The sequence below is a fragment of the Ascaphus truei genome, unplaced genomic scaffold (genome assembly GCF_040206685.1).
Source record: "Ascaphus truei isolate aAscTru1 unplaced genomic scaffold, aAscTru1.hap1 HAP1_SCAFFOLD_1759, whole genome shotgun sequence".
NCBI lineage: Eukaryota > Metazoa > Chordata > Amphibia > Anura > Ascaphidae > Ascaphus > Ascaphus truei.
In genome coordinates, this window is record NW_027454656.1 from 19,251 (window position 1) to 41,307 (window position 22,057).

The window sequence follows — 22,057 nt, forward strand, 5'->3', positions numbered from 1 at the left end:
TCAAGTACCCACAAATATAAATGTGTTGATAAAAGTTGGTGTCATCGTGACAACAATGTAACACAGTCTCTGCATACAATTGTAAGGGTTTTGCACTTCTATCTCCCCCCTTGTCTGGGAAATACAGTCTCTGTCTTGCATGGCAGCTTTCAGTCTTTTAAAACACTTCCTCATTCAAAACTCCATGAGCAATCAGGCTGATTCATTAGTTAGCAGCTGCTGCTGGCTTCTCTTTGAGGAATTAATGGTCTGTGGACTAGAAAGCACACTAAGGCCGTTTTATAGTTGGTGCGCGCGCCTGTGCGAACGCTCGTGCACGTGACGCACACTTTTTGTGTGTACGGTCCGTGCTGCAGTGAGCAACAGGCTTGGAAGCTTCACTGTGTGTGTGTCGCTGGGTAGCTGTCTCTCTGTGTGTGTGTGTGTGTGTCACTGGGTAACTGTCTCTCTGTGTGTGAATAAATAATTAATGCGTGTGAATAAATAAATAGACATGTTGTGAGAATAATTTATTTATACAAACATACACACATATACACACACACACACACACACACATATATACACACACACACAGAGACATACATTACAGCCTCACTCTGAGCGGCGGTAGTGGCGCGAAAACATTCCTTTCACTGTCTTCCCCCCCGATCGGCCGGCTCCACGCTCAATGCAGTGCGCACGGCCCTAGTATAGGACGGCTGGCTATCCACAGCCAATTATAAGTGCCGCACGGCGGAGCAAGCGCACCCACTATATTACATATTTAAATACATTCTTCGAACATCCGCGTGCACGTAAGCACGCCACCCCTCCGGAGCCGGCACCCTGAACGAGGCCTTAGGTGGAGAGGTTCCAATGTGCCATATTAAAAAAAAAACCTCAAAATATTATTCCTTGGAAAAAATAGGGTTGATTTTTCGCCTTGGGCAGTGTTAAAAAGGTTGAAAATGATCAGACAGGTTAGATCTATTCAGGTAAACACTGGAGCCATACCCTCTAACTATGCCTACTTAGCAGGTACTGTACCTATTTTTACGTCCTGTCCTAGTAAATCCATGTGTACGTACTACACCTATTTCTGGCTGTGTGTGAGAGCCGATGAGAGTCGATACGCGCTCTACTGACTGTCTCCTATTTGTTCAAGTTCGGAATCTCCATCTTACAGCAGATTGAAGACTGATTACTGATTTGATAAACGATCTGCATATTATAGTGAAGTTATCACGACTTCTATTGGTATACATTAATATAAACAAATAGATGCGGATATACAAGGAGTTTATTGATTACTTTATATTTTGCATATAATAAATGGTATGTGTTACTGGGCTTTCATAGAACGCCGTGAAGTGGACCTATTTTACGGTGTACCTTGTTAGTAGGGTTTTTGGCTGAATGTTAAGACGTCAGCAAATCCCATGAGATTTTGCTGAATATTTTTCGCGATTTATGAAGGGTTTCTCCCATCATTTCTTACACCCAATTCCTGTCAAAATTACATCACGTCACTCATTTATTATTAATAAGATATGTGTCAGGTACATTTACCTAATGAACATATTATATGCCATTTATTCACTGTGAATAGAGATGTATTATTGCTAATTGCACTTGTTAATTGGACATGTTAATTAGCATTGGGTCATTTGCTTAATGTTAATATAATACATCATTACTTTGCATATTTATTAGATATTGTCAATAACAAGTCCCGCGTTAATTAACGTCATGTCAATGGGTCAATTTTCCCTCATTCAAAATATATTTCCCGTAACATACATTTGCTTCATTTACATTTATTTACACGTAGGGTAACCAGTTGTCCCGTTTTTTTTGGTCCTGTCCCGGTTGCCGGTTCGTCCCGGAAATGTCCCGGATTTTCTCCCTTACCCCGTTTTTTAGTTTAGTGTCTGCGGCGGTGCATGGGGGCGGCGGTGCGCGAGTCGCGGCGGTGAAGAGGAGGATGCGGCAGCCCCAATGCAAGGGGTTGGGCTTCTTAGTTGAACATGCCGGGCCACAGGGGTTTGGTGGAGGATGCCGGGGCCGGGGCTTTAGAATGCCGGCCATCAGGGGATTGGATAAAAGTAGGGGAATGTCGAGGGGCAGAGCTTTTCCTCTCCCCTGCTTTCCCTCCCCCGGCCCTCCCTCGGCACCCCGGCCCTCCCTCCCGCACTAGTCTCCAACTCTCTCCAGCTTTCCCTCCCTCGACACAACTCTCCAGCTCTCCCTCCCCCCGTCACTCCGGCTCTCTCTCGGCACCCCGGCACTAGTCTCCGGCTCTCCCTCCCCCCGGCACTCCCTCCCTCCGGCACTAGTCTCCGGCTCTCCCTCCCACCGGCACTCCAGCTCCCCCTCCCTCCGGCACCTCGGCACTAGTCTCCGGCTCTCCCTCCCCCCCGGCACTCTGGCACTCCATCCCTCCTTCATCCCAGTACTCCCTCCACCCTCCCTCCGGCACCCGGTCCTCGGCTCGCTCTCCCCCCAGCACCCCGGCTTGCTTTCCCCACCCAGAGCCCGCTCACAACCACTCGCGGCACTTCCTGTGCCTGCTGCTAGTGAGCGCCGCCTCCGCCGAACCCGCCTGAGGTAGGAGAGATGGGAGCTGCAAGGGTGGGGGTGGGGGGGGTAATTGATGGAAGGTAGGGGCGAGTGAGAGGAGAGAGGGGGAGTGAGTGAGCAAAAGAGGGAGAAAGACAGGGGAGATAAATACATGCGAGGCGGGAGGGGGGGAGAGCGAGTGAGACAGAGGGGAGAGAGAAATTCATGGGTAGAGGGTGGGAAATAGAGGGGGCTCGTGAGGTGTGAAATTAACCTTAGGCCGCGCTTATAGTGCGCGCGACGGATGACGTCACCCGTCGCCGCTAGCGAAAGTTGTAATTCGCTTTCCGGCGACGTCGCGGGGGACCAGGTCCTTGATTGGTTCAGAGGCTGTCACATGTGGCGACAACCTCTGAAAAATCAAATTTGACCGGTTTCAGAAATTTGCGCCGCCAGCGTCACGCTTACTATAAGCGCACGCAACGGCGGCAATACATTTGTTTTGCAGCGACGTCGGCACTATAACCGCAGCCTAAGGCCACGCTTATACTGCCGGCGACGCTGACGTCATGCTGTGGTCACTGGAAAAATCAAATTGAAATGACTTCCAGCGACTTCCAAGTTGACATGACAACGGGATGCATTATGGTGACGAGGCATCACGTGATGCCACATTGTCATGGCAACATGTCACCGCCTGATGTTAGTGTGTCGTTGTCATGGCAACGGGGGGCGTGACGTGATGTACATTGTTTTATAAATCATTTTTTTAAGTGTCCCGGTTTTTCATTTTGAAAATCTGGTCAGCCTATTTACACGTCTCTTTAGCAACATATTCATTGTCATTGGGTCATATTTACACTTAGCCCATTGAGTACCAGGGCACAGTGCATTGGTGGCTCCTCTCACACAAGGGGTTAATTAACAGTGTAATTGAGCTGTATTTGACTAATTGACTTAGTAATAGTCATATGGTCTCGTGCCCTATTTTTTATAAACTTAATAAATGATAGTGATTATTTGTTCACATTGGGTCCCATATCCCCTCGTTAACATAATACAAAATACATAGAGTATGTTGCTCCGCGCTAACGTTGGTACTGTAGGGAATCCCTCTTGCAGCCTTCAGTCTGGGGGGAGGGGGTTCCACACGTCCCCTATAGGAGTGAGCTCCCACGAGGGGGGCTCACAGACAGAAAGAACAAATGACAGACAGGCGCACTAAGGGATACATATCCCTTAGTGCGCCTGTCTGTCATTTGTTCTTCCATAATATATAATACATAATAATAATAATAATAATAATAATTGGTATTGGGTCTCAGTTCCCCTCATAAACATTGGTAGTCACGTGTCGCGGAGCCACATGATCACATTCAACGTCACTCGGCTACTTGTCATTTCATCGTTTCCAATTAAAAGCATCAGCCGCGTCACGTGATCCCTCTCACTCTCCTGCAGCGAAAGCCCCGCGCCCATTTCCAGTCGTGACGTCACCTGGCCAAAGCACGTCCGGGAAGGGGCGGAGCAGGGCGAGGCAGTCGGGCCAATTCGCGGGGAAAGTAGGTGGAGCTACGAGCTTCCTAGTGCCCCTAGTAACCCAAAGTCTCCGGGACTGGGTGTGCGCCATATTACTAGTGCACGGGCTCGGCGCGGACAGGGCACCATATTGAAGACACCCGGGGCTGAAACCGGCGGAAGACATTTAATAAAGAGCCGAGCGCCGCTGGACCGAGGTGAGAATCACTGACGTTGCGGGTGTGAGGGCTGAGGGACCCGAGTGACAGGTGTCGGAGGCGGCGCACCCTCATGTTGGCCCTAAATACAGAATGGCCGCCCAAGAAGAAGCCCATTGAGCTCACATTATTGATGTATTAAGTTTTTAAAGAGAGGGGACTCCACCCTGGAATGGGTCCCAAGTACAGGGAGGGAGCCCCTACTGAGACTATCCCAGTAATGGTTTTGTCTGCCCTATTAAACTCCCCCAAAGAAGGGATCCCCCGTGCCCTATTAAAACCCCTAAAGAGTGGAAGGTTCAGCGTGCCATATTAACCCGCCAAAGAGAGGGGTCTCCCTGCGCCCTGTGACATTTCCACCTGCCCTAATAAAAGCCCTGAGCGGAGTTGTGTGGGTTGCAGCACCAAGGGTGTCTGTCCCCCCACCCTGTACCTGGTAACCTCGAGTCTAGCCCATGATAATTTGTTCACAGCTTCTCAGCAGGGCGCTCATTACCTCCATGTATTTTATGTATTGTCCTCTCACATTGTACTGCACTGTGGAATATGTTGGCTTCATATTAACCAAAGATAGGTCATACACAGACCCGCTGGAGCTGACCGCGCTCATGCTTGAGCGGTGACGTCACCAACTATCTCAGCATGAGCGCCGGGTGTCCTGTCTATTTCAGGAGCGGGGGGGGGGGGGGGGCGGGTACATTGGGGGCATGCTGAGTGCGCTTCAAAGAAAACATTTTGTCGCAAGCGCCAAGCTTGGGAGAGCGTGAGCGGGGACGTCTACATTATAGTACTAGAGGTAAAAGCGGCGAGCGCACAGCATGCTCAGCGCCAGCGGGGACGCAGACCTCGTCCAGGGTGGGTAGAGGCGCGCTGCGCCCTTCTCGGCCGTGCTTTTCCTGGCCGGCTAGGTGCGCGTGCATCTGGGGGGCGCGGCCTCTACGTCACGGAGCTGGTGAACCACTCGCGTGACGTGCTTGCGAGCGGCAAATTCAAATTTGCTCGGCTGAGCACCGAGCAGGCCCACCCGCTCACACAGGACATGTGCATCGTCGCAACGTGTCTACCGTGAGCGTGCGCGCGCCCGCTCAGCACCACCCTGGACGAGCCCTTATTGGATGAAGAGGTTGTTGTAACATGGAGGGATTGTGCTTTGATGGCGCACACTGATATGCAGAACCGCTTTCCTCACAATCTAGGTTGTGAAATATAACATACTCTTTTATACTCCCTATTCTGGCATTAGTGCTGTATTTAATTGGCATTCAGCCCCAAGATTTGCATCTCCTTCTGTTAAATGAGTCTCCAAAGCTCATGCACGAGAAAGGCATATACGTTTTTTTTTTTTTTCATTTAAAAGGTAGCTACAAAATGTCTTGCTCTTTCTGGGAAAAAATACAATCAATAAAAAAAATAGATCTATATCATTGCAACAGTTTTGAGTAGTGCCACTGTGTTATGACTAAATGTGTCTTATTTTTTTTTATTTTTTAACATTGGGCACAGTGTTTGCAGCAGAAAGATGCTTCTTAAAATAAATGCATTTTTATTTAAAGTGGGACCATAAGTGTATAAATCCTTAATAATAAAAAAAAAAACAGTACCCTGCTGTTTATTAATAATAAAAAAAAGTAGCAGCATTGTGGAGTTGTAAATAATAGTCATGGTACTCTGGGGTCCCAGCACACTTTAACCAATGCTGCTACACTCTTTAAAGTAATTCAATAGTATCCCGGTAAGTTATACTCCCCTATATTACAAGTGCTGCAGATAACCCCTCCCTAGTCTTTCACTCAATATAATGTGACCCAGCATCATGAGATCATACAGGTGGAATATATCTTCATGCACTGACATTAAGGGGTGTGTGCTCTGAATGACTTCACCCTCTATCTGCTCTTATCACGTTCCCCGTGCAGGTGTAGCAAACGTTACCGCTCCTGTTAACGCCAACGCGTTACTGAGCAGTAGCACTATTGAAAGCCATGGTTAGGGAGATAACACATGCGTTGTTTAAAGCTCCTTATTTCGTCCGTTATTTCATGTAAACGGGACAAATGGCGTCCGCTACTTCTGTGAGGGACGGAACGCCGGGGGTCCTTATGACGTACGGCAACGATCTCCAACCAGTTTCCCAGAGGGGCCGTATCAGAATATAATTCTAAGATTAATTCAAATATTTATATAATGCTTGTAAAACCTTGACGTATAATATCTGTAATTTCTCTCTCTTTCTCTCTTTCTTTCTCTCTCTCTTTCTTCTCTCTCTTTCATGAAATTAGGGGTGGGCAACTCCAGTCCTCAAGGGCCACCAACAGGTTAGGTTTTCAGGATATCCCTGCTTCATAATGACTGAGCCATCTGTGCTGAAGCAGGGATATCTTAAAACCTGACCTGTCGATGGCCCTTGGGGTCTGTAGTTGCCCATCCCTGGTCTGAGGCACTTTCAGACCCTTTGTGGGCAGCACTTTGTCAGTTGAGGAGCCTGAACTTACAGGGAACGTCCTGCCGTGTTTGCTCGTTTTCTAGGGGCAGGCAACGGTCCCTGATGGGTACAGGTGCAGAGCCCCTGTACTTCCATTCTCGCCACTACTGCACCACCTGCGACTACGCCATCGATTTTCCACAAACGACAATGCTGTCTTGAAACAGGGGTTGCTGCTGGCCTTTCGACACCGGAAAGGATTAAAATGGATTCATTTTAACAGCGGTTAGAAGCGCTGCCCCTGACATTGGGAAAAGAGGCCTAACGGTATCAGTACAAAGGTTTGTGCTACGTAAACAGCTGCTCCAAGTGCACAAACATGTGCATTGAGTGGCATTTTCAATCCTGCTCATTGTAGCAACTATGAAGTTTATAAGTACTAACAATAAACTGTACAGGCATACCCCGCATTAACGTACACAATGGGACCGGAGCATGTATGTAAAGCGAAAATGTACTTAAAGTGAAGCACTACTTTTTTTCCACTTATCGATGCATGCACTGTACTGCAATCGTCATATACGTGCATAACTGATGTAAATAACGCATTTGTAACAGGCTCTATAGTCTCCCCGCTTGCGCACAGCTTCGGTACAGGTAGGGAGCCGGTATTGCTATTCAGGACGTGCTGACAGGCGCATGCGCGGGCTGCCGTTTGCCTACTGGGCGATATGTCCTTACTCGGGAGTGTACTTAAAGTGAGTGTCCTTAAACCGGGGTATGCTTGTACTTCAATATACTATACCTTGTTTAACCCCTTCCTTGTCCAAACGGCTTCGAGTTTTAACTGCACACTTAATACAACCAGCACTTGAAATCAACCAGTCACGCAGATCAGGACACACAAGCTCAGGATTCGTGAGCTACCTCAGTTGAAATGGGGACACCCACCAGGTTTGCTAGGTTAGCAATCAGCCAATCACACCCACTAATGGCTCAGGCAGGGGAGACATTTTTATTTCCTTTTCTCTACTACAGGATTTTGATTACCACACACTTTGAACATAAATTAACCCACTGCACACTCCCCAAATTCAGCCACCCCTGCTAGTATACACAGCACTTCCTTTCCTTCTAGTTTTAACTGCACACTTAATACAACCAGAACTTGTTCCAAACTTGTTTCTAAGGCTAGGTCCCCAGTGGCTGCTACGGCATGCGCGCCACACACCACAGTGGCCGTGTGTGAGTGCGATGACGCGTAGGCTGGCAGGGAAGACAATGTTGTCTTAACGTGCTGCGACGTAATCACATTGTCGTTGCGCAGCCAATGGAAGGGCAGATACGCCTTGTCAATGCCCTGCGCACCCCATCGCTCCCCCACATGACAGCACAACCTGGCTTTCAACTATGCAAGCTCCGCAGGTAACACTGGGGCCATCACCTAGCTGCTGCATTAAAGGAGATCATACATTGTAGTTGTAAATAAAACATGAATAAGCCTTGGGCAAGTATATTCATTGTAATGGATTACTTGGTACAATACACTGAAAACCTCTTGAATAACCATTTGTTTGGAGGTATAGACTCTTGCTGTCTCATTCATGAAAGAGCACTACTTGTATGTCTTAATATAACTTAAAGTAGCAAAACGTGAAGTCTTTTGATATTCTTTAAAATAAATCAGGTTCTGTAGGATTAAGTAGTACTTAATGCATTTGTTTTTTTTAATCAACTTAATGCCATTTTAATGAGAATCCTCTTGTTTTTTTTTTTTTTTTTTTTAAAGCATCCTTTGATTTGTATAGCAGGCTTTAGCCCATTTCCCAAGCAGTGCAAGATCTTTGCAACACTTTCCTGATTGTGACAAGTTGTTGCCAATGTTCCAAGCAGTTTTGTGCTGTAAACTGTAACAATAGATTGTTACCTTCATAATATAAGGATAGCTTGTAGCTGCTGATTTACACTGACTGAAGCAGCCTTTGTGTTGGTAACATAATAAGGATTTTTACATATTTATAACGGAGCACCAAACTGTTGCCATCTTAGGTAAGAATGTAGAATTATACATTCACACATTTGTTACATATACAAATAAGAAAAAAAGGGGACGTGCAGCTATTGCTGCTTTTGTTATCAGAATAGGCTAACTATATCGCACACCAATATACATTTACAGGAGTAATAATACTCATAGTAGTACATCATGTTTTAATAGATACCAAGCACAATATTAGAAAAATAATTGGAGCAAATTTTAAGTAAATATAGAAAAATATACTAGTGAGATATGCCAAATATAGTAGGCATCCTATCTTTAGGGCTAGTTTAATGTTTGCATTTCAATCTCTCCAATGTCAACAGGGCACTAGACCACTAGGAGACAAAACCATGCCTCGTATATTTCAAGGGTCATGTATTCCAAAATAGCCCACCCCACAGGTCAGGTTTTTAGGATATCCCAACTGAGCCTCTGAGGAGCCACCTGTGCTGAAGCTGGAATATCCTGAAATCCTGCCCTGTTGGGGGAAGGGAGGGTGGCTTGAGGACTGCAATTGAGAATCAACTAGAGTAATAAGATCATCCAATGCTGACAGTACCTTTTGAGCACGTGACAGATAAAAACCTGCCCCGAACAGAACTAAAGATAGCAAGTATGTACAGGACGAGCATGCGTTAATATCTACAGCAACCCTTTAACACGCTTTCATGTACAACATATTTGGACCGTATCTCGATTTGCATAAACTATTAGTTTGTGAATACCAGCACCTTGTGAATACCAGCACCTTGTGAATACCAGCACCTTGTGAATACCAGCACCTTGTGAATACAAGCACCTTGTGACACAAGAAGTGGGTGATGATACGGACAGGACTGGTGGTACAGTACATCTAAATCAAAAAAATTAACACAGTGCTATGGCATACTAATAAAGATCAATTTATATTGGTTATGCAATCAGTGTAGGTGATGACTTAAAAGCCTAATTAGTAGTGCTACAAAATTTATAACAAAGGAATAGCGCTGGTGAAGAAAGTTCATAGTTGGAAATGAAGAGTGGACATCACTTCAACTAATAACGTATTTACGGTTATTCAGGTAAGTATTGTGTGTAATATATCATGTCCTGACCATTGACCATACTCTTAGAGAAGTTGAAAATCTTAGTTCATCATTAAGGCCACGTGGTACTACTGTATCCAAATCAAACATCCATATTGCTCCCCATTGTAGGAGAAAGCGTTTGTCTCCCCTTTGTTGGAACATCCACGTGGTTGATCATGTAGCGTAAACTGGCCAATTGGTGTCCTTTGGTGAGAAAATGCTTCACAACTGGTTTCTCCTTTTTGTTAGAGCCAATCAAATACTAAAACATACAGAACACCTACAAGCTCATATTGAACCCCCAAAATACCCACAACATATTTATAAGCATATAAGTTTCAGAGGAGTGCTACTGAGCATGGCGATATATATATTTAAAACCAAAGACATAACATAAAACACAGACAAAGCTCAGTGCACATCCACAGGTTATTAAGAATCTATATTAGTGTAGGGACCCTTGAAACGTGGTCTGCCGTGCAGTTGGCTCAAGGGCTTACAACAATTTGGCCAAAATGTTAAACTAAAATGCCATTTTATTTATTAGTTATTTATACATGTATATTTAGGCACTCTACCGTATATAAATTTTTCTGGATGTGCACTGAGCTTTGTCTGTGTTTTATGTTATGTCTTTGGTTTTAAACCAATAAAATACTAGACTGATAATCATTCATGCTCTCCTTAAATGTCGTTTTTTTGTTGTTGTTTTTTTTCCCCCCCTTCGTAAACCAACTCACACGGGCAAAATATGAGTTATAGAACAGAAGTGGCTTGGCACGCTACCTGTTTAATTGTGATGGATCTGCCTGCGTGGGATGTTTAAATTGAGTTTGAGTGCGCTTGATTTAGTCCGTTGTAACAAGTCATACACCCCTTACATCAAAAGCATCCTTTCTTTAATGGACTCAGCGGCTTTGAGGAAAGAATGGGACATATGTCAGTAAGATCACCTTGAACCAGAAGGTCTTTCAAAAATTGTATTTCTCTCACTTTCCAAATCTACCCATCGTTTTTGAGAGGGGTTTGTGTGCCATTGTGATATTTTACATAATTGGGCTGCCCTATAGTACAACAGGCAAGGTGCCGCCAGCCCTCCCACTAGAATTTGTCTCCTTAGAATATTACTTTTAACTCTCTGGGTCTTATCTTTCCATATAAGTTTAGATATTAACTTCTGCACCAAGCAAATATCCTTCAGAACAACGGGTACTGGTAGCGTTTGGAACAAATAGAGAAGTCAGGGGAGCAGATTAATCTTAATACAGCACACCCTTCCAAACCAGGAAATACTATGAGGATCACCGCCCTATATCTCCTATCAACTTTTGTAAGAAACTGAGGTAGTTCACTTTGTACAGAGTCTTATAGTTACTAGTGATGTAGATTCCTAAATACTTAATGGCTATTGGTTGCCAGTTAGTTTATAGAGATCAGTTTTTCTAGATCTTTGGGCAGATTCACGTTTAGGGCTTCTGATTTGGCTTGGTTTATTTTGAAGCCAGATATTCTAATGAATTTACCTAGCAGATTAAATAGATTGGGTAGGGAGGTAAAAGGCTTTGACAATACCAGTGCAACATCTGCATATAAAGCTAGTTTATGCGATTTGATCCTTTTAATTAGAATACCCCAAATATCTGGGCTCTTTCTAATTTGGGATGCTAGTGGTTCCATGCATAGGGCGAAAGTGGACACCCCTGTCTAGTACCACTCTTGAAGGTGTCAGAGGGGAATAAAGATTAGAAAATCCATCAGGACCTGGAGCTTTGGAGGGCTTCATATTTTTAATAACCCCCAACACCTCTTCAATAGTGAAGTCACTTTGTAATTGCTCCCTCACCTCCTTACTCAACATAGGTAAGCCTGAGTCCCCCAAGAATTCCTTCAAGGTCTCCTTTGTTTTTGCCCCATGTATGACCTTCTCTCCATTATACAACTCATATTGTTTGTAAAAGAATTCACTTAGTTTAGGGTTAGAGGTCAAATCCCCCGATTTATCTACGGATAGTACTTATATTATAATTAGCTTGTTCCTGATTTTTATTTGCTAGCATGGTATCTGGCCTGTTTGCTTTTTCATAAAACTTCCTCTTTGACCAATTGAGAGAGTTCTCAGCCTGGGAGGCAAGTAATAAATTTAACTCCATTCTCGCATCTTTTAACTTTTCAGGATGTCCTTTCTCTTAGTTCTCCTGTGTGGAGCTTTGAGCCTCCCAGAGTGTTAGGTGGGATTCTACGCTACCTTTATTAATTAGAAAGAATTGGTCTATACATTGTCTATCACCTCGGATTTTGATAATTGACTCATTTAGCTTCCATTTTGCTCCCGGTCTGTCTAGATTAATTTGAGAGCACCTTGGTTCAATTGGTGCGTGGTCTGACCATGAAATATCATGGATCTGTGTACCGGAGACCTTTGGGACCAGTCTGCTAAAAACAAAGAAGTTATCAATTCTGCAATAGCAATCATGGGGATGGGAGTAAAAGGTGAAGCCTCTTTCCTTAGGGTGGTGTTCCCTCCATATATCTGACAGTTATCTCTCAGACCGCGTGTGAATTTAGCAATATTACCTCTCTTAGACCCAGAGTTGGACAGTTTGACCCCGACCAAAAGGGCTTTCACTAGATTACAATCTTCTGCTAGAATTGTATATCCCTTAGCCACCCTGGCTAGAGTGGTGAAGAAAGAGGCGAAAAACTGTCGTGCTCACAAGGAGTGTAAATCGTGGCTATCGTTAGATTGACCCTGCAGTTTGCCTACTAATATTTATGTATCTTCTATCTCGACTTGTTCTATTACCAGGGGAAATCTATTGTGAAGCAGAATCGCTACTCCCCGCTTTGTAACAGGGGCAGAGGATAAATACTATTGTCTGTATTTTTTATCAAAGTACTTTTGGTAATTTGATGTGCTGAAATGAGTCTCCTCTAGGAGGATGACATCGGCTTTCATTTTCTTGTAGTTTCAGAATGCTAGATGTCGCTTGCACGGATTATTTAGGCCTTTCACATTGTGCAAGATAAATGTTATTGATGTGGATTTGGGTGCAAGGCTACTTACCTCTTTTGCCTCTGTTTTAGGACCGCACAGGAATCCCCCGAGCGCTACAGCCTTATGCGATGCATGCTGACCTTCAAGACAAACTGGGAGGGTGGGGGGGGGGGGGGGAGAAAGGACCCAACATACGGAAAGGATGGAAAAACATGAACAATCTGCCATAGTCCAATATGGCCATATGCGGCCTAGACTCATCAGCTCTTGGGAAACAATTCCTTCCCTGGCCCTCAAATAGTAGGGCCCAGGGTACCGGACCATGAGAGAATCCGCATCCCAAGGGACTTTGTTGGTGTTAGAGGTAATCCTACCCCCAGCACCAAAGGGTTGGAACATGGAAGTAGCCCAGGCAGGGCAGCTCCCGCCCTATACCCAACCTTGCATCCAGTGCATCATGTTTCAAATAAACCAACTTCACATATGAACATTTGCTGAACAACCGTAACTCAAACCAAAGTATTAATGTAAGGCTCCTCATCCACATAGGCAGTGTGAAGGGTTATAAACGAGAAGTCATCAAGGATAATCCAGATTGTCCGTACCTCTGAACCTATAATAGGTAGCTTCTCGGCTCGCATTTTAGCCTCAAATGCTAAACCTTCACTCAGACATACTCCTCCTGTGATATCTGTCTAGGTATTTACTCTGATCGTGTTCCATGGTCTCTACCTCCCCTAATCGAGCACTTAGGTTCCTTATCTCACCCACCATTCTGATCCCTGAGTATGCTTCCATGTACCCCTCCTGTCCCCGTGTTATATGATGAGGACCCCTATAAAATCTTGAGCCCAGGCCACTTCCCCAGAACCTGTATGCCCTTCCGGCCATCACCCCCAGCCCCGCATTGGTTAACTACAATGTTTTTCTCTTTTAACCAAAGAGTGCTTTGTTGTGTTAGTGGCAATAGTTTGGTGTCGGGCTCTAGAATTGTCCAGCGTTTCATAAAGGTTTTTTTTTAATTAAAACAAATGTATTATCAATATTTGAATACTTTGATATGAATGGCAATACTATTAAGATCTTTCTCTTTTAGTTATCAATGCGCTCCTGTTGAGATTCAGTGCCCGTCCAACATTCATGCACATTTATTGTTTTTTTTTGGGGGGGGGGGGAAGTGGGGCTTCCCCCGCTTCCTACTAGTAATGAATTTCTCAACCATAGTGTTAATTTGTGATTTTTCTGCTTCAGGTTGAATGACTATTCCCATTAGCTGTCACAATTTGAGGGACGTCCCTTTTTTCAAGGGCACTAAATGGAAATTGGAAGTATAAAGTATTGCGGTCTGTGGGATTGGTGTATAGATTTGTCTCTAAATGAGAATCAAATTTCTCGATATAAGACACTGAGGTAGTTGATACTAGTATCATTATAATTAATGGTGAAGCGTATGGTATTCTGAAGGTCATTCAAAGAGTTGAAGAACTGTAAGTTCAATATCTGTACCTGCCCAAGGATGAAATAAATTCTCTGGATCTGTAATGGTGGGAAATTAAATGATTGAAGTTGATTATTCAAAACGTATTGTTTTTCATAATGACCCATCTAAAGATTGGCAAAGGCACGGGTCACATTTGAGCCCATTGCTGTGCCAGTCAACTGCAAAAAAAGTCCTTTCGAATTTGAAATTACCTGTTGGAATAGACCCTCCAATTCAATGTTTGAATTAAATTATAATCTACAGATTGTAGCAATCTTCAATACCTCCTGAATGAGGAATGACTATTTAGACTATTTATGACTATTTAGACACTGTACGTCCATAGTAACCACTCAAGTGTTGGATCCTATGTTGGAGATATTAGATTTTATTCAGAAAAGCTGCTGTATCCTTCACATAGCTATTTGCTTGTAATATTAGTGGATGAAACGCAGTGTCTAGATACTGAGACAGAGGTTGGCATAATCATAATCTAAAGTTCCCGCACTCACTGACAAAATATAATACTACTAGCTGAGAGACCCGGCGTTGCCCGGGATGTAAATGCGTAATAGGTAGTATTATTTATAAATCGTGGAACAATAGGTGACTGTTTGTTGTAAAGGTTGGATAATAATATTGAAAAGAAAGATGGAAGAAAATGTAATACGATGTTGTATAAAAATGGTTTATTGTAACCACACCACAGTACAATGTATATTTTGGTGCCATAAGTGATGTAAAAATCTGAGTCGTGTGTCCTGCTAGGGTGTGAGGCGGCGGGTGGCGCGTGGGTTGTGAGTGCTGTCTGTGAGTGGGGGTCCTGCAAGGGTGTGAGGCGGCGGCTGGCGCGTGGGTTGTGAGTGCTGTCTGTGAGTGGGGGGTCCTGCTAGGGTGTGAGGCGGTGGGTCAGTGATGTCGGTGCGTAGGGGCGGGAGGCAGCAGGTGTGTGTGGCGGCAGGTATGTGTCGAGTGTGGCGGGTGTCTGTTGAGTGCGTGCAGCGGCTGTGAGGCGGTGGGTGAAAGGCAGAGGCGGCCGGAGTAAGGGCGGGTGAAAGGCAGAGGCGGGGGTGGGGAGGCGGTAAGGCGGGCATGAAGGCGAAGGGCGGCGGGAAGGGGAGGAGGGGGTGGAGGAGGGGAGGAGGGGGTGGAGGAGGGGGGCAAGGGGTGGAGGAGGGGGGCAAGGGGTGGAGGAGGGGGGGGAAGGGTTAGAGGAGGGGGGGAAGGGTTAGAGGAGGGGGGGGAAGGGTTAGAGGAGGGGGGGGAAGGGTTAGAGGAGGGGGGGGAAGGGTTAGAGGAGGGGGGGGAAGGGTTAGAGGAGGGGGGGGAAGGGTTAGAGGAGGGGGGGAAGGGTTAGAGGAGGGGGTGGAAGTGTGGGAGGGGGTGGGAGGGGAAAGGGGAAAAAGAGGTGGAGGGGGGGGGAAGAGGAGCGGAGGGGGGGGAAGAGGAGCGGAGGGGGGGTGAAAAGGGGAGCGGAGGGGGGGGTGAAGGGGAGCGGAGCGGGGGAAGGGGAGCGGGGGGGGAGGGGAGAAGTGGTGGGAAGGGGGAGGAGGGGGGAGGTGGTGGAAAGGGGGAGGTGGTGGGAAGGGGGAGAAGGGGGGAGGTGGTGGGAAGGGGGGAGGTGGTGGGAAGGAGGAGGAGGGGGAAGGTGGTGGAAAGGGAGAGAAGGGGGAAGGTGGTGGGAAGGGGGAGGAGGGGGTAGGTGGTGGGAAGGGGAAGGTGGTGGGAAGGGGGGGGAGGGTGGAGGTGGTGGAAAGGGGGGGGGAGGTGGGGGGGAGGTGGGAAGGGGGAGGCGGAGGGAAGGCGGGGGGTGGGAGGCGGTGGGAGGAGGTGGGAAGGCGGGGGGTGGGAGGCGGTGGGATGGCGGGGTGGGAGGCGGTGGGAAGGGGGGTGGGAAGGGGGGGGAGGTGGTGGGAAGGGGGGGAGGGAGGCGGTGGGAAGGGGGAGGGAGGCGGTGGGAAGGGGGGGGGGAGGCGGTGGGAAGGGGGGGTGGGAGGCGGTGGGAAGGGGGGGGGCGGTGTGAAGGGGGGGGGCGGTGTGAAGGGGGGGAGGCGGTGGGAAGGGGGGGGAGGCGGTGGGAAGGGGGGGGGGGAGGCGGTGGGAAGGGGGGGGGGAGGCGGTGGGAAGGGGGGAAGGGGTGGGGGGAGGCGGTGGGAAGGGGGGGGAGGCGGTGGGAAGGGGGGGGGGAGGCGGTGGGAAGGGGGGGGGGGAGGCGGTGGGAAGGGGGGGAGGGGGTGGGAAGGGGGGGGGGAGGCGGTGGGAAGGGGGGGGGGAGGCGGGGGGAGGGGGTGGGAAGGGGGGGGGGAGGCGGTGGGAAGGGGGTGGGGAGGCGGTGGGAAGGGGGGGGGGAGGCGGTGGGAAGGGGGGGGGGAGGCGGTGGGAAGGGGTGGGGGGAGGCGGTGGGAAGGGGGGTTGGGAGGCGGTGGGAAGGGGGGTGGGGAGGCGGTGGGAAGGGGGTGGGGAGGCGGTGGGAAGGGGGTGGGGAGGCGGTGGGAAGGGGGGTGGGGAGGCGGTGGGAAGGGGGGTGGGGAGGCGGTGGGAAGGGGGGTGGGGAGGCGGTGGGAAGGGGGGTGGGGAGGCGGTGGGAAGGGGGGTGGGGAGGCGGTGGGAAGGGGGGGGGGAGGCGGTGGGAAGGGGGGGGGGAGGCGGTGGGAAGGGGGGGGCGGTGGGAAGGGGGGGAGGCGGTGGGAAGGGAGGGAAGGGGGGGGGAGGCGGTGGGAAGGTGGAGGGGAGGCGGTGGGAAGGGGGGGAGGCGGTGGGAAGGGGGGGGAGGCGGTGGGAAGGGGGGGAGGCGGTGGGAAGGGGGGGTGGAGGGGAGGTGAAGGGGGAGTGGTAGAAGGGAGGTGAAGGGGGGGGTGGAAGGGAGGTGGTGAAGGGGGGTTGGGTAAATGGGGAGGTGAAGGGGGGTGGAAGGGAGAAGTGGAGTGAGGGGAGGTGAAAGGGGGTGATGGGGGGTGAGGGGAGGTGAAGGCCGCTCACTCACCCGTCCGGCAGGTCCCACGTGGATCTGAGGCGGGAGGCAGCGTGTTGTGGCCGCTCTCCCGCTGTGTCCCGGCCGCTCGCTCCCCCGCTGACTGTAGCGGCGCCGGGGGGGGGGGGGTATCGGGGAGACACTGACACTGGAGGGGAGGGGGGGTGGAGGGGAGGTGAAGGGTGGTGGAAGGGAGGTGAAGGCCGCTCACTCACCCATCCGGCAGGTCCCACGTGGATCTGAGGCGGGAGGCAGCGTGTTGTGGCCGCTCTCCCGCTGTGTCCCGGCCGCTCGCTCCCCCGCTGACTGTAGCGGCGCCGGGGGGGGGGGGGTATCGGGGAGACACTGACACTGGAGGGGAGGGGGGGTGAAGGGGGGTGGAAGGGAGGTGAAGGCCGCTCACTCACCCATCCGGCAGGTCCCACGTGGATCTGAGGCGGGAGGCAGCGTGTTGTGGCCGCTCCCCCGCTGTGTCCCGGGCGCCGCCATCTTGGGCACTCGGCGCCGCGAGGCAGCCTGCCTGGCCACTGGCTGTTCCCCCGCCGGGGAGGGGGGGGGCATGTATATATGTGTGTGTGGGGGGGGGGGGGGAGAGGTGGGAGATATAGAGGGGGGGTCTCGCACGGCCGCTGACACTGGGTGGGGGGGGGGCGCTGAAGGGCTAATAATAGTGTGTGTGTCCCGCTGACTGTAGCGGCGCCGGGGGAGGGGGGGGTCGGGGTGAAAGCGCGGGAGACACGGGGAGAGGAGGAGGTGCGCGCGGGTGCTGCTAACACTGTGAGCCCCGTGTGTGTGTGTGTGTGTCCGTGTGTGTGTGTCCCTGTGTGTGTCCCTGTGTGTGTGTGTCCCTGTGTGTGTGTGTCCCTGTGTGTGTGTGTCCCTGTGTGTGTGTGTCCCTGTGTGTGTGTGTCCCTGTGTGTGTGTGTCCCTGTGTGTGTGTGTGTCCCTGTGTGTCCTTTGGCCCGTCACTCCGCCTCAGGCCAATGAGAGGTGTGCGGGGGCGGGCCAAGGGACCAATGAGATTTCCCCTAGGGACACCGGACATCCAGGCAGGCAGGCAGGCATGCATGCAGGCAGGCAGGCAAACATACAGTGCTTTCACTAATATAGTATAAGATGGGTATGCCACAATCCTACGTGATTTAATGTAAACACAAGATAGTATTTGGAGTGATGTGGCGCAAATGCACAAACACAGATAATCCAGTGGTGATTGGGGTGAAAAATAAGGGATAGGGAGCGGGACAACAAACGGATGAGAGAGTGGGGACAGTACAAACAAAGGGGGGAAGATAATCGGGGGCAACGTTTCGGGGGACACCCCTTCCTCAGGCCCGTTCCCTCAGGTCTTAAAAGACCATAAGGTACTTCCCTTTACCCTGACACCCCAATAACCAAAACAGCACTCAAAGAGCAACACAAAGCAAATAGAAAGCTGAAAAACAGCAAGCCCAAGTACTGAGTACACCAGAGAAGGATTAATAAGCAAGGTGAATCAAACCTTCAGGTTACACGACCATGACTCTTTTTTTTTTTTTTTTAATTTCTTCTCTCCCTTCACTGGAGCGTTATTATCTTGTGTTTACATTAAATCGCTTATGATTGTGGCATACCTATAGTATCATATTTTCTTAGTCAGTGAGTGCTGGAACTTTAAATTGTGACTATAAGTTGGGGGGGAATTTGGGTCCTGGTTCCGTCAGCACCCTGCACGTGCATTTCTTTAATTTGAGTGAGTGCTGTCTACTCGATTGTTAGAGGTTGGCATAATGACCCACACTCTGAAATAATGGGGCAACGCCGGGGATCATTGAGATTTTTGGTAAGGTATAGATTGTGAGGCGAATGGGATGAACTTGAGACAAATGTATCAACTTGAATTGATAGGAACTTTGACAGACACCTTTTGATACTGACGGTGTGTCTCCATAATAAGTGTGTGTGTGTGTGTGTGTGTGTGTGTGTGTGTGTGTGTATATCTTTGTTTAAGTGGGGTGATTTTTGCAGTATATATGCAGGAGGGTTTATGGCACATTTTTTTTTTTTGTAACAAAATTTTTTATTGGACACGTTCACAAATTGCTGTACATACAGAAATGTCATGAGCCCATAACACATCAGCTTAATACAATCATACAGTGACCAATAACATTTTTCCGTTTCCTTTTAGGGGGAGGAAGATAGAGGGGGGGGGGGAGAAAGAAGGGGAAGGGGGGGAGACAAACAAGTGGGGGGGGGGGGCGCCCAGAGGCTTCCCTGACATTCTCCCCTGGGGTCACGGGGGTTCTAAGGTACAGGAGGTTGGCCGTTTTGGGTTTTATCTCTCTAACCAGGGGTCCCAAGTGTTCCAGAACTGAGGCTTTATGGTACAGTTTAACTTTTTTTTTTTTTCCCCCGATGTATAATTTTAGTTGCTCTTAAATTGATAAAGTATTGCGCTGCCCCCTTTAGAGGCAGTGTGTTTTTACTTAAACATTTTTAAGCAGTTCAGTGGAGGAAAAGTGCAGTAAACTGAGCAGGTACTGAATTTCCATAGGACCTGTGATGCAGCTTCTGTAATTGGCTTGTTCCTAAAGCCACTAGTAAGTGTGAAGAAGTTGTTACCATCCTTCTCTAGATGGGCCACCTGTCTGAACCCATACCCTTCCATGCGTACTGTATATAGAAGTAAGGATGCTCCTTACAGCACAGATAACAAGCTAGCTTTTTGAGGTGTTGGGGCTTCAAGCATTGTCTTATCGCCTCTCGTCTGATTTTATTAACTGCATTTATATTATTTATTGGCTTTTTTTTTTTTTTTTTTTTAAGTGAAAAATTAGTTGTAGGATTTTTTTGGGGGGGACTGTCTTGTGCCTTTTTTTCCTGATGGAGAATTTATTTTTACTGGCACATTTTATTTTCTGAATATGTATGTAGTGTTCGGTTTACATGGTGATGCTGTGTATAATCTATACACTCTCGGCCTCCCATGTCACCTTGTTATAGATCTTAAAGCTGTCATAAAGATCTTTGCTTTCCATATGATTTTGCGAGGCTCTCCTCCCAGCCCTGTAATTAGGAACAAACTGGCAGCCACCAAACTACAATAAGAAATGTGCTGTTGGTGTTTAGAAAAGGTTTGACACAGAGGATATTAGGAGCAAACAGTATTATGTCTTTGGGGCTGGGGGTCCTGATAATGGTCTTTGGAGAAGAATTTCTGCACCGTTAGACGTGCTGGGTCATATTTCTGTTTCACAATAGGCTATGTCTTTGCTAGTATTTGGACCAGTCCGTCACTTTCAGTCTTGTCGTCCCTCTCCTGCAGGATTCATTATGATGTCCCCACTGTCCCACTCCTTCACAAGCCACTGTGCATTTGTCCTCCTATACTTCGTGGCTCTCATCTCTAGTACTCGCGGTAAGTCAAATATTGCTGTTACCTGTGCGTTTCTCTGGGAGCGGGGTATTAATTACCTGAACCAGGGGGTCGTTTCAAGTAGTTCTGGGGACCCCCCTGATTTCGCAGATATTACTCCTGCTTGGGGGTTGGTGCAGGAAATAAAGTTTCCTCCTAGACAGAAAATATCTGTCCTGCTTGATCCACGGCAGCCAATAAAAAGCTGCACCATTAACTCTGCAGATTTCTATTAGTGATCCAATGGCCATGTTTGTAGTTCTGTCATATTTTGTGGGGGAGGAGGGGTTCACTGGATGTCTTTATTTGGGGGGGTTTGAGAGAGGGGTTGCTGCTGTAACGCTTTGTGCCGTGGTCACCTGATCATTCCGTCACTGACCATGGAACGGAAGGGGAGGCGTTTTGTTCCTGTAAGAGTGAACGCGAACACCCCTAGGAAATTAGCAAGTAGATAGAGTGGTCAACTCTAGTCCTCAAGGGTCACAAACAGGTCAGGTTTTAAGGATATCCCTGGTTTAGCACAGGTGGCTGTCGGTGACTGAAATTCCAGCGTTAGACCTGCACTCACAATTTATATATTTTTTTAGAGCTTCAAAAACGGGGGAACAAAAGGATAAAGGGGAACTCGCTCTGATGTGTGCTTATGAATTGCCTCGGTTTAATGTGTTAATCGGTGATACAGAAGAATAATTGTTTGGTTAAGTCTCCACATCCAGAGGAATACAAAGGCAGACACACATTGCTGTAGACTGCATGTTTCAAGCCCCCTGGCCTCTTTATCAAGCTTGTTGTTTTTAAATTCAGGCTGATTTACTTCTGTTTAATTATGAATGTTAATTATGAGTGCAGGTCCAATCCTGGATGTTTTTCTATACTATTGTACCAGTGCAGTGTTGGTACTGGACGTTTGCACCTACGCCGTATGGAATAACTGTAGGCGATTGTTGGCTCTAAAATAAATTGTGTGTGTATTTATTTTATTCTCCAACCTCTGAGCCACCTGTGCTGAAGCAGGGATAGACTTAAAACCTAACTTGGTGGTGGTCCTTGAGGACTGGAGTTGGCCACCCCTGAAGTCAATTCTGTTTCAACTACTGTCATTGGGGCATCTGGTTGCCGGCTCCAGTGACGTAGTAGCCATGTCAAGCTGCACCCAAAGAGTTAAACCAGCATCATGGTTTTGTCCTGGGAAAGACACGAGCACCCACGCGTACTTCGTCGCAATGTCACATCGTCATTTGCTACACACTGTACTGTATGCTCTACAGAGGTTCTGCTCTTCTCGCTAATGTCAGCCTGGGACACACAGCCTTTTTCTGTATACATGCTCATTCATGTGATCAGTCCTTCACATTTACCCAGATTACCACATAAGATATACCTATATAGGCTAGTGGCAAGTGTATG

The 22,057-nt window shown here is 48.1% G+C and overlaps 1 protein-coding gene across 8 annotated transcripts in view; it reads left to right on the top strand.

Annotated features, from left to right (window-relative positions):
- The first annotated feature begins 3,992 nt into the window (after positions 1-3,992).
- LOC142476831 (complement decay-accelerating factor-like) overlaps positions 3,993-22,057 on the top strand; it is a 41,333-nt gene continuing 23,268 nt past the window's right edge. For 7 of the 8 annotated variants that reach the window (XM_075581988.1, XM_075581990.1, XM_075581992.1 and 4 more), the window contains exons 1-2: positions 4,146-4,277; positions 20,561-20,653. In XM_075581988.1, coding sequence (XP_075438103.1) covers positions 20,569-20,653 — 85 coding nt within the window. In that variant the 5' untranslated portion in view covers positions 4,146-4,277; positions 20,561-20,568. Of the gene's footprint in view, positions 4,278-20,560; positions 20,654-22,057 lie in introns of all 8 variants that reach the window. The other variant, XM_075581996.1, reaches the window with a different exon arrangement.